We start from the raw sequence: 12,878 nt of genomic DNA on the forward strand, positions 1-12,878 counted from the left end.
GGGAAAATTTGGGGTTTGAAGGTGCAAAAAGGTGGTTTTTAGGCATTTTTCTTTCCCAAATATTCTAATTATAGTTGGTTGCAATATATAATATATTTTTTATAAAAATATTTTCAGAGAACAAATTTGTAAAAACACAGTGCTCACATTAACACGATTGGACTAAATGCACCATGCGCAACATATGGGTTATATCACAGAAATCATATTTTTATTATAACTACGAAACTAAATATGTTATTGGAGGGGACGAAATTGAAGACTTTTATTATTGGGAGGGGATGTGTCCCCCCCGTCCCCCCCGGTAGCGACGCCCATGCCACTACCAGTGGTAGACTGATAATGTGTGTTGTCACTGACCTTGAGCGAGAGGATGGCCTGCTGGAAGGGTCGGAACATCATGTCGAAGCGGTTCTTGGTGAGGTTGAAGGTGAGAGAGACGCTGCAGCAGAAGACGCGCGCCACCTCGCGCCCGTTGGCCGCCATGTTGTTGATGGGCCCCGACACGAGCATGGACAGCACCGCGGCCTTGAGCACGGCGCGGCCCGTGCTGCCGCACAGGCTGGGCACCGTCAGCAAGGTCAGGCAGCGCACCTGCGGCCGCGACCAGAACTAGAGCAGTGGCGCGGCGGCGCAGAGTGGACACTCGGTGCTGTTGAATCTTTGCCCGCGGTGCGCGGCGTTTGGTGGGGGGAAGCCTACAACTCACGTAGTTTCGGTTCCCTACCACGTTCGTGCAACTTCGGATTTCTCTCAAAAATTGAAATTAAAAAAATCGAAGGGTTAGGTTAGATTAGGTCAGTCACAACATACTTGTTTTCATTGGGAACTTCTGATTTAGCGGCTGAAGTGGCGTTAATACCAAAACGCATAACTTCGGAAATCTTCGGAAATTCTTGCAGGGAACCGAAACTACGTGAGTTGTAGGCTTCCCATTTGGTGGGAGCAATTGGGAAGCCTTCATTTCACAGACGAGAGAGCCACACCCGAAGTTCCCCGAAGTTCAGGGCTAGGAAACCGTTTGCATGATTTCACAGTATCTTTAATGTAGCTATCCTAACCAAATCAACCGTCCACAATGTTTTAAATTATTTATAATGTAGCTAACCTAACCTAATTGACCATTAGTTATCATGAGTTACAATGAACAAAAAAAAAAAACCGAAGATGCACGATCGGGCGTTTGGCTCTCTCGTCTGTGAAAAGAAGGCTTCTCGGAGCAATTTCGTGAATGGAACGGTAGTCAAGGAACGGATCTGCGGTGGATGGCGCGAACCAAAGTTCACAAAGACAAAGGGAAACTGTTTTGTAACTTTTAACAAGCTGGTCAGTATTTTAATAAAAAATTATTTTCGAAAATCAGGTCCAAAGCAAGGATTTAGTATTTTCTCAACTATTCATCGCTTTTATCGGAGCCGTTTCATTTTACAGTTTAACCTTTCACTCTGAAAATCGAATTGTTCTATAATCGACGTAGCTGCTCCGGCAGCGAATTCTAGCGGCGGGTGAGGAAACTACACGTGATTCGTGTTCAGAAATTTAGCTGAAAACCTCATTTTCGTACATTTATCACGCTCGGCATTATTTTAAAGATTTCTACTTTACATTTCGTGTCCGTGATTCGTATTATAAGTGTATTTACAGCATGAAAACACACGAATTTGCTCGTTACCTAGGTTAGATGTTACACATCTTTGGCGACTACTGAAAGACTCGCCCACATTTTTTGTTTTTCTTTATAATTGTGCTACTAGATCGCAAACTTGACGAACATGAATGCAGTTTTGTCACGATCTTAATTTATAATGAACAGGTCGCAATTCAATAAATGATGTGTGTTATTCACAGACTATATTCTTAAATACTATCCTACTAAATATAGTCAAAATGTGTTTAAAATAGGTTTTTTCGTTATCATGTGGAGTAGAAGACCTGCAATTTGATTCAAGGGCTTTGTTACATTTTATTTACCTGATATAAAAATAATGGGAGAGTGATAAAAAAAGGATATCAATGTTGTTTAGTTTTGTGACCTTGTAGCATACCACACACAGAAAGTATCAAATTCTCGCAAATTTCACAAAAAAAAAATCCTATTATTAAATGAGAACCCTTGCAGCTAGCACGCCGATCACTTTCACTACGCCATGCTGTCTTCTTCGTTTTGCCGAGATCCTGGTTCTCATATTTAAAAGTAGTATCAATTGGAACGTTTCATAAATTTGAAAAATAAATAAAATACTTAATGTCTCAAATTTAATTAAAACACAATAGCTTGAACAGTTTTATTTATTTTTCAAAGGTTTGTACAGCGTAAAGCTATAAAAAACTGACTAATTGCTCCCTAAAGAGTGCCCACCACCTGGCCACAACAAAGCAGTCCATGCCCCACTTGTAATACCAATTCGCCGTTCCACTTCAACGGTAGGCTGATATCCAGGTACTTGTACCTTCAAGCTTTTGCGATTGGCATTCAGTTTACCTGAAGAACGCTGAACAAATTCATAATATATCAATGGGTAATATTAAGTGTTATTTCATAGTTGGGAGAAATTTTAAGACCAATATAAATTCCAATCCTAGGATGAATAAAGAGCATGCAGTCGAGTGGTAAACAATATGAAATTAAACGTTTGTTTGTGGTCTTGTTCGTAAAACTCTTTGTTATTAGACTATCGTCGGTAAATAAAATTGAAATTTCTGTTTAAAAAACCTATAAAAATGAAATTCTCACATGTTTTGTAAAAAACTGAATTTTATTTATTCAAGAAGGATATAAAATCAAACAATTTTTCGACAAAGGCTACATACAAATGGTTATTTAAATTTTCATAACAGAAGATTTTAATACTCTCAATTTATGGTATGATTGAAATATTCGTTGGCCTTAAAAGTTTCCAAAAGCATCAAATAAGACAACTAAAGTGATAAAACCAATTATAGTTGTTGTCTTGAATCAATAACCTTCCCAAATAGAAAATGAGAAGTAAAAATAATTAAGGAAACTGCCACCTGAATACATTTTCAAGTGAGCAGTCAATGAAAAAGCGAAATTTGCTCGATTACGTAGGCGACATTGGAGTGTATCCTAGAGGTGATTGAATCCGTGAATTATTCCAGTCCCTATCTATGATAGATATTCAGGAACTAGAGTATTTTGTGCCTTGCTTCGGCAACAGCAAGAACTATAAACCCTTGTATGTCTGGACTGCTTCTCCATTGGGCAACTCTGGTAAGGTCTGGAAAACATTCTAGGGAACAGTAACCCCCAAGACAGAGTCTACAGTCCTCTGAGCAAAGCAAGGGCACTCATTCCCGTGGGAAAAAAGAGGGCGAGCTCTTTCCTCTTCCGTATAGCGCTCAGAGAAAGGAAAAAATATAGTGTGGTCAACTGTTTTTCTTTCAAGAAAATTATTTTAAAGTACCTTGGCCTAGTAATTTAGTTACAGGACTAAGCTTTAACAGAGTCGGGACTGGAACTTTTGTATGGCTACTTAACAAGTCGCCAGTCGCCTTCCAAAATATTAAAAATACTCCATACCCTAAGGTCTAGGCTCCCCCCCAATTACAAACAATCATATGGGCGCTCTTGGAGCAAGGTAGATGTCTCACGTTCATTGGCTGCCCACTCATGAGACGTCTCAACTGGATTGCCAAGTGTTCGTTGCTTCTTTGAATAACAGCTTGTAATTGGCTCGCGGTTCTCCAGATTAGCTGCGATCCGATTGCGAAAGCAGCCCAGGGGTAAATTAGTTTATAGTTTTATTCTAATTCAAAACAAACTTCACGAATTATTTCTCTCTCCAACCACTGGACACGATGCAACGTATTTCAAGGCTCTAAGCCGATGGCAAACCTAACACTCATCAAGTTACAGAAATTAAACTGGTCAACAGCAGGGACAGGAAACGTTCGCGCATTTATTTCGCGATTGGCTAATATTCAAATAGTCATACTCCAATCCCGATTCTGCCGTTGGCTCACAACTTAACTGGAATACCTCTGGACCAATGAGAGACACTCAACCAAATGTGTAACGAATCACAGGTTACTAAGTTGGGACGTCTTACAAGACCGCAGACAATGAATAAAACTAGCACGTATGTACATAGCTTGAATTACATACCTGAATTGACAAGGCGTTACCGAGACCAATCAGCAGACAGATAAGTGTTCCCAGACCAAGACGCACGAGCGGGGAGAACTGCAGGTCCACAATGACCATGTAGTGAAGGCCTAGACCAGAACAGGAAACACTTTAATGCTAAACAGTTAAAAAAATATCTTCACAATTTGTGTTGTTAAATATTACTGTTTAGAACAAATACTTCTCATCTCACGGATACATATTTGTCGACACGTTAACGAAAGCTTAAAATAAATCCGTGACTTTAAGTCCGTCAAAATTTTTCCTGGCACATTAAAAGTATTATCACAGAACTTTTACCGAATTAAAAAAAAACCTTGAGCAACACTTTATTTTTGCAATTAACTTATTTGGTATAATGTGTGCTTATAAATTTTAAGAAAGTGTTTGCGTGCAGCCGTTGCATTTACACAAACGTATTGACACGGCATTTTCACTAGCCTTCATGGTATGCAGCTCAAAAACATTGAAAATTGAAAAGAAAAATGCGTAGTAAGTGATTAGGTACGCAAAAGCTTTATATCTCGAGATCCTTACATTAAGAATTCTGTACGCAAGCGTCTGGCACGCAAGTTGGTTTTGTTTTTGTGTGAAATGCCGTATAGATGTATCACACAGGACGGTTTGTATACTACAGTTGTGATGGCTTTCCATAGAAAAACCACACAGCACGCGCTATAGAGTTCACTAAAGGAATCTAGCAACTATAAGCTACGTTTCTAAACCTACTTCAACGTATTATGTATTCGTGCTCTTGTAGCACAGCACGTTTCTCCATTGGTTTGTCATTTGGTTGTGTTAACGTTTGTTAGAAGTATTAAGTTGATGGATGTTTGTCCTAGCATGGAGTTGGAACCTGTTGATACGCCTTACCAGACACGCTGCGAGAGCATAGTTTTCCCAAACTGCTTCCAAATAGCGTATTAAGTTGGCACGGATGGCATATCCTTTTAAATACTGCTGGAATTAAAAGGCAGAAGTAATAACTGAAATATGCCAACATTTATTTAAAAAGATTTTGCACAATACAAATGCTTAAGTTTTAATATTGGAAAATTGTTTTCGTTAAGGCATAAATCCTATATTTTAAAAGCTCATAAAAGAGTGTCTTTTGACAATTCAGGCTTCGTACGCCTCCTTAATTTCCTTAAATGTCATTGAATTGATTTTCATTACTTAAAAACCCGAAAATGTCCTATTATTTCACCTATAAAACTCCTTAATAAACATGTTATTCAAGTCTCATAAAAATTAAAAACACATTGTGCTGTGTGTATTTTCACACACGCACTTTGTGGGTGTTTCCATTGGCATTCAGCTACTCAAATACTCTTTGTGCCTGCTTTTATTGTGTCAACTGTATAGCAGCTGAATTTTAAAACATTTTACTTATTGTAAAATATGAGTAAAAAAGAAACATATTGATATTGGTTTTTTCCTCGAGACATTTAAAGCCTTAAAGAGCTCCTTAAAAATCATTAATTTGTACAAATATAAAATAAACTAACCATAAACAGTATTGCTGCAGTTGGAGTTACCCCCAAAAAATTAATTCAAGACTTGCGTGACACAACAAGGAAAACTATTTGTAGTAGCATGTCACTAAGTATTATACAATGATTTATATGCTTTAACAAAGCCAAATTTTCAAAAGGTTTCGTATATAAACTGTTCAAACACATATAGTATATTTCGGTTCCCATTTCTCCCTCTTAAAATCAGGAACGTCATTAAGCCCTGTATATAAAAAGAAAATAAATTACTTAAAATTTTCTTTGCTTGATCACGAATGTTCACGTAATTTGTTCAAGGACTTTGTAGGTGACTGAAAGGTACTCTATCACGTTATTATTGACAAAAACTTTATTTTTTTATTTGAAAATTAAATAAACGAAAAAATTTGTTTTACAACAGTTCAGATAACAGTATTTATGTTGCTAGACAAAAATGCGATACTACTTATGTAGTGGCCGTTTAGTTAAAGTTATTTTGCTAAAAAATGGGTACATATTTGGAAATACTCACCCATTCCAATAATTATACCGTAAAAGAATCCCAAAATAATCTTGGTTTTTCTGTACACTTTTCGCTCTGTGAAGAACAACCAACATATCAACGGGAAGTACTTCGCACAAATTCTCTCGATACCTGGACATACATTAACACGTAATAACTACAAACATGCTGTAAGAGAATGTCAGATAACTGTTTAATATCAAAAAATCCACCCACACTTAGAAATTAATAATATTAAGTCTATTATGTTAATTTTTATTAATGTGTCCAACTTCTACACCCAATTTATGCGTAGATTTGTTGCTTTTTACCTGAATTCCTAAATTTTAGTAGAAATATAAAATTAAAAGCTAGACCACTGATAACAGACACCAATTTTCTTGTCTTTACATACACCAATGTTCTTGTATTTCAATAGTTTTCAGCTGAAGTAACTAACTGAACATTCTGAAATGTGCTAAAATTTTATTCTAATGTACAAAAAAACACAAATGTCAATATTAATTTGTATATGGACCACTTGAAAAACAAATCTCAGCCCGTAAGTGCTTAAATTATGAGCTAAGTTTGATAAAAACGTAGTCATTCATGCCACATTTATTTTAATTGAAATGTTTAAGTTAGCCTACAATTGTAAGTACACATTAGCTGTGTCCATGTCAAGAGTTTTAATGAAATTATTTAAAAAATGAGACAGAGACTTTTAAAAGGGACAGAGACAACATACATACATACATACATACATAGATATATGTTCTTAGAAGTGGAATATCGTGTCAAGAGAAATATATTCTGTACCTACTTCGATTTCGTTAATTTTTTTTTGCTTTGTAGGACTGTTTCTCAAATATGATATTATTAATTGTAAGCAATTCACTATTTTGTTTTTAAGACACGACGTTAAAATTTCAAGCTCCTACTAAGTTACGGTACCGTAACCAGCAATTACTACTTAATGTATGGAAAACACTGTTTAGCCAACAAATAATTGCAAATATTCTTGATACACCCCGAGGCTCCCAGACGAAAAACCTGAGTACACTTCCTACACTGTTAAACAATTCTGAATGCATATTTACGAAAAGGATTGATTTGCAAATCACCTAGAGCTCTTGCCAAACACCGGGTACTTAGTTCGTTCACTTTCAAAATTAACTCTTTAGAATATCTTAGCGTGTTAAACTAACACTATAAAACATTTATAATACGCGAAGCACACCTGCCTATTCGCTCTATTTCCAACGAAACACAAGAACCAGAGATTCACAATCCACAGTTGTTTCCTCAAAGAGCTACACTAATTTTTTTGCAAACGAAACAGAAATATTAATTTAAAATTAAAATATTTGCAAATTTGTATATTTATTTAAAAACAAATGTTTCACTACATAACAGTGTTCACAGTTATACTGGGATATGATTCTTACCCGGTCATTTATTATGTGTTTTGTCCCAGTACTTCCAATTGTTAAAGTTATTTGTTTGCCGTTCCCTGAACAACTTTCCAGTATTAACTGGACATATTATTAAACATGGTAAAACGAAATACATTCTGGTGGTTGAATATTTGATTTTCTTTCCCATGGTTTAAAAAATTATGCTTGAATGAAACATTAATTAAAATATAAAATAATGCGCCAATTTTCGTAATAAATACCTTACTAATTATTATCTCTAAAAACGTATTTTATATGGGTATGCAAAAATAACCACAGCCTTGTGTTGTCAAAGCTACAATATATTTCTTGTAGTATTACATACCATTTCTTGGCAACTGGTTTCCAAAGGAATTTTCTGTAAAACTACGCAAAATGTTTTTCGGTGTAGGTATCCGTAACTAAAGATAACCCTTTGTTTATTTCTAACAGTGTAGAAGCCTTAAAAAATCATTTGTTGAGAGGAGTGAAGTGTTGGGAGATCAGGGAAGGGATGCGTTTAATTGGAAAACCTTCAAACAATTTATTTTACATTACTGCACCACCGCATACAACCATGATTGTGATTTATTACTGAACAAATGAGAGTTCCTGAATTTAACTGAATAAAAAATTACGCAGTAAGCCATCACAATATTGTTACATTTATGAATGGTAAAATTAAGAGCAAAAAAAAACCCATTATTTTAGCATTTCTGGCTTCGGTGTTCAATGCACGTGGGTTAACCAAAAATAAAGTTTAGAAATTATAGGAACAAACTTTAAAAGGGACAATTATTACTATAAATGTAAGGAACATTATATCCTCTAAGAAATTATTTTAAATGCTAGGCAATTCCCACGATACCAATATACAATAGATTGTTTAAATCTTGAAAACACTTATCCCTTTCAATAGCTCCACGAGACTATCGAGGCATCATTCTTTAGCAAAGTATTACTTACGTATTGTATATTCAACGCTACGGATAAAGAACGCAAATTCACTAACATATCTACATAGGAACCTGAAAAAAATCTTAAAATATAATTATTCTAGGTTTCTTTTTGAAATGTAACTTTGAAAATTATTGCCAATTAAATAATTATCACTCATTTCAGCTAATTAGTCAACCTAAATAAAAATATTTATTTGAAATAAGTATCAATAAACACCATAATTTCTTCCTAACATAGAGTTAGAAGTGAGTTGTTAGGATCTAGAGTTAATAGGTAAAAACTAATACGCCATGGCAACTACACTAGAAATACACCAAGTAACTGTCTTGTGTGTTTACGCAAAATAACATGGAATGTGGAAATAAACTCGTTACAGCTATTCGTCCCCATGGCCCTAGACAGGAAGTATTGGTTCCAACTCCAAGGGACATGACGCATGAGCGTCTTGAGAGAATTTACATTTTGGAGTCGGCACTCTGTAATACAGAATTTTACCGGGTCGCTCATTTTTTAATCCAGTATGTTTGAGCTACTCACATTCGAAATGTTTCGGGTGAGTTCGGGCGCCAATTCAAGCGACTGCGCTGCCCGAGTTTCTAGTTCACCCAGCGTTCGTTTCACGATTTTTTTGCTCCGTAAATCTTAGCTCTCAGTGTACGGCATCTGGTAGGAGTAATTTCGTGAATCGAACGGAAGTAGAATGGAACGGAAATTTGTAACAACGCTACTGACATCAGTGGTGGATGGCGCGAACCAAAGTTCACAAAGACAAAGGGAAAATTTACAGAAATAATTGTTTAGTGAATTTTATCAAGATTGACAGTATTGTGTGTGTGTGTGTGTATATATATATATATATATATATATATATATATATTCCTTGTCGAAAAACTGGTCCAAAGCCGGGGTTAAGTATTTTCTCAAGTCATTTTCGCTTTCATGTGAGCCGTTCCATTATATAGTCTAAAATTTCGGTCTGGTAATCAAATTAGTTAAATAGTCGACGTAGCTGCTCCGGCAGCGAATTATAGCGGCGGGTGCGGAAACTACACGTGATTCGCGTCAAGAAATGTAGTTGAAAACACTTTCACGTTCGGCATTATTTTAGAGAATTCTACTTTAGATTTCGTGTTCGAGTTACGTATTATAAGTGTATTTGCAACTTGACAACACATGAATTTGCTCGTTACCGAGGTTAGATGTTACACATTTCTGGCGTGTACTGAAAGACTGGCTCACATGTTTTTTATTTTGTTTTAAGAAGAGTTTTAAATCACGAATGCAACGCGATAACAGAAACGTGTTGAAACATATACGCCTATGATAATTTTTTATTGCCATAGTCCTGCTAATAATGTCTTGTTTTGAATATAAATTAACAGTTTTAAATTTTTATTTGGTTTCACAATCAATACTATGCTGACGTTCGATAATCCGGCAAAATGGCTAATCCAGCACGCTCGTGGTCCAGAACCTACCGGACTAAAGAGCTAAGTAACTATTACTGTATCAATTACTTCTGTAAACCTATACCAAGAATTAGCAATTTTGCAGGTTTATTTAGTGAAATAGTTAATTAAACTTGTAATTTCTACTGAGAGGCACGCACATTACACCGGAACAAACATAAATAATTGATATGTTACCTAACCCATGATATGCTTGTTAACACTTACACCAAACGATACGTTCATAAATCTTCAAACATGTCAGACTCATGTTGCAGTCGAAGTAAAATGAAGCTTTTCAAGCAGCTTAAATTCTGCGTTCTCTGAACCGCGCAAAATGAAAACTTATGTTCGTCTTCACGGCCTTCACATTTGAATCACAGATTATTGTATTGAACCCTCATGTCAAAACAACGCACTCTTTGAAATCATCGAATAAAATACGCATGGAGGCGTTAGTCTATGGAGTGGACGTTTGTTCTGAAGTTCAACTCAACTGGTTAGCATCAAAACCTATAATATTTTGTCAACAATTGGTTATCAAAAAAAAATCATAAAAATACAATCTTGAAGTGAGTATTGTTAAACTAAAATGATAACAACACATTTCCAAGTACTTAGCGTTACATTTCATTATAATAAAAAAAAGGTCATGCTATCAATATAGGAAAAGGAGTGAGAGACGTACTCATTTTGACATCGAATATTAACATGGCAAAGATTACACACACCAACTCTCTTACATTTTACTACATTACTTATGTGGTATATTTTGTGTGTTGGTTGGTGTAAATTATGATTATTGCGGTATGAGAGCCACACCCGAAAAGTTCCGATTTTCTCCGAAGTAGGCCGGCCGCGCGTGAAAATACACCATTTTACAAAGAGTTATATATTTTACGGTCATGGAGTATTTTAAATAACGCTAACCTAACAAACCATTCATTTTAGTTACGATAATCTAACCTAAATTCGCGGGAAAAAATTACACTATTATTTATTATACTGAACGAATTTTACTAACCTAACATTTACTGCAGTAAAGTTCGGAAATGTTCGATTGTAGTTGTGGCTTTCATTCGTGTAAATTGTACGCTAACACTTTTTTTTTCGATTTATTTATTTATTGCCAAAGAGTAAATACGTTTACAAGAGTGATAGTGTGGTAATTTTTTAAGTTTTAAATCCTATCTTTACCTATAACCATATAAAAAATATTCAATTTTAATCCCTGAAATATTGTCTGTTAACACCACTTTTAACATTGGTTAATACGAGCGATTGTGCTGCAATGTGTGTGTGTGTGTGTATCTTTTATATATATATATATATATATATATCACTAGTATATTAATGTTCCTTCTGCGCCAGAGTTTCTCGTTAGGTGCAGGGTTGGGTTGAGGTGCTGACCGCCATCTTGAATTCTGATGTCATGGCGGCCATCTTATATGACATTGACCTTTGACTTCGACCTTCAAAATTTGCCAAAAATGTCCAAAAAATTACTTAAAATTTGCCAAAAGTTGCCAAAAATTCACCAATATTCGCCAAAATTCCCAGTCTTTAAGAAAAAAAATTTCACCAAAAATCTTTAAAAAATCAAAATTTATAATTTTACCGATTTAGAGGGAATTATTCCTGATTTGAAGAATAATTTCCCGTTTTAGTCTCCAAAAATGCTAGAGGTTTGATAATTTCTAAAAGTGGCTTAAATTTCTTATTGACAAGCCGCCATTAGCCACTGAGGTCATAACCTCGACCATTAGAATGTCATGACCACCATTTTGAATTGTGACGTCACCGTTGAAATTTAGTTACGGCTGTCATCTTGAAAATCCGTACTTTTATGCTAGAACATCGGGAAAGAGTTTTGAATTAATAAAAAAATACTTAATAAAAGTTTAATAAAAATAACTCACCATTTTTTAAATAGTCCGCCATCTCGGAATTTCGTAATTTTTATCAGAAAAATAGGATACAATACAAGGGAAAGAGTTTTAAATTAATAAAAAATACTTAATAAATTTTAATAAAAATAACTCACCATTTTTAAAATAGTCCGCCATCTTGGAATTTCGTAATTTTTATCAGAAAAATAGGATACAATTTCAAAATGTAAATAAAATATTAATTAAAATTTGATAAATAATGTACCTGTGCCATGGATTTCTCGGTTTGAACCCGGTGAGGTTAATCGATTAAAATGGCGACAGATACTTCCTCCACGGAAGCCACCGGCAGACTGACCTTCCAACACTAATGCCGGGGCAGATATTACGTTCAGCCAGTATGACGTAACGGCGGCCATATTATTCACATCTGCTAGAGTATGCTGCCGCCTTATTAGTTTAATTTTTACTCCCTAGAGTGCAGTAAATATTTAATGCCAGGGCGCCCGCCAACTTGTTGGCCATCTTGGCCGCCATATTGAAAATCTGTAATTATAAAGTTAGAATTTCGAGAAAAAAATCTAAACTTCTTCATCAAAAATCAGCAATTAATATAATGATTGCACAGATAGTGTACTACAACTATGTATATTTCCGGCCCAGATTAAGTAATTACTTATTTTAATTTATATTTATTCGTTCCATGTATATATTTATCTTTATTATTTGAAAAATATTTTTATTTGATGTGTATGTCTATGTTATTGAAACTCAATGACCTAAAACGAACGTTTGAGACAAACAATTGCAAGGACCCCTCTAGGAGCAATTGAAATTTAAACGGTAAACTGTTAAATTGACACCGGGTTTATTAATGTAAAATGTTATTCCTATATGTATTAATTCAAATTTAATGTGAAATTTTGTGTTCCGCGCTATTTGTTGCGCGCGGAATTGATGTGTTTTATTTAAAATAATGTAACTATCATTAGTTATCAGCCAA

At 35.1% G+C, this 12,878-nt stretch overlaps 1 protein-coding gene across 2 annotated transcripts in view; it reads right to left on the reverse strand.

The window, feature by feature from the left end:
- Nucleotides 1–12,230, reverse strand: part of LOC134533806 (protein sneaky-like) — a 52,826-nt gene extending 40,596 nt beyond the window's left edge. The window contains exons 1-4 of one of the 2 annotated variants that reach the window (XM_063371481.1): nt 12,031–12,230; nt 6,173–6,295; nt 4,127–4,236; nt 361–594 (exon numbers count right to left, since the gene is read on the reverse strand). In XM_063371481.1, coding sequence (XP_063227551.1) covers nt 361–594; nt 4,127–4,236; nt 6,173–6,295; nt 12,031–12,052 — 489 coding nt within the window. In that variant the 5' untranslated portion in view covers nt 12,053–12,230. Of the gene's footprint in view, nt 1–360; nt 595–4,126; nt 4,237–6,172; nt 6,296–10,214; nt 10,394–12,030 lie in introns of those variants that run through there. The other variant, XM_063371490.1, reaches the window with a different exon arrangement.
- Nucleotides 12,231–12,878: the final 648 nt, after the last annotated feature.

Source organism: Bacillus rossius, chromosome 1 (genome assembly GCF_032445375.1).
Source record: "Bacillus rossius redtenbacheri isolate Brsri chromosome 1, Brsri_v3, whole genome shotgun sequence".
Lineage (NCBI taxonomy): Eukaryota > Metazoa > Arthropoda > Insecta > Phasmatodea > Bacillidae > Bacillus > Bacillus rossius.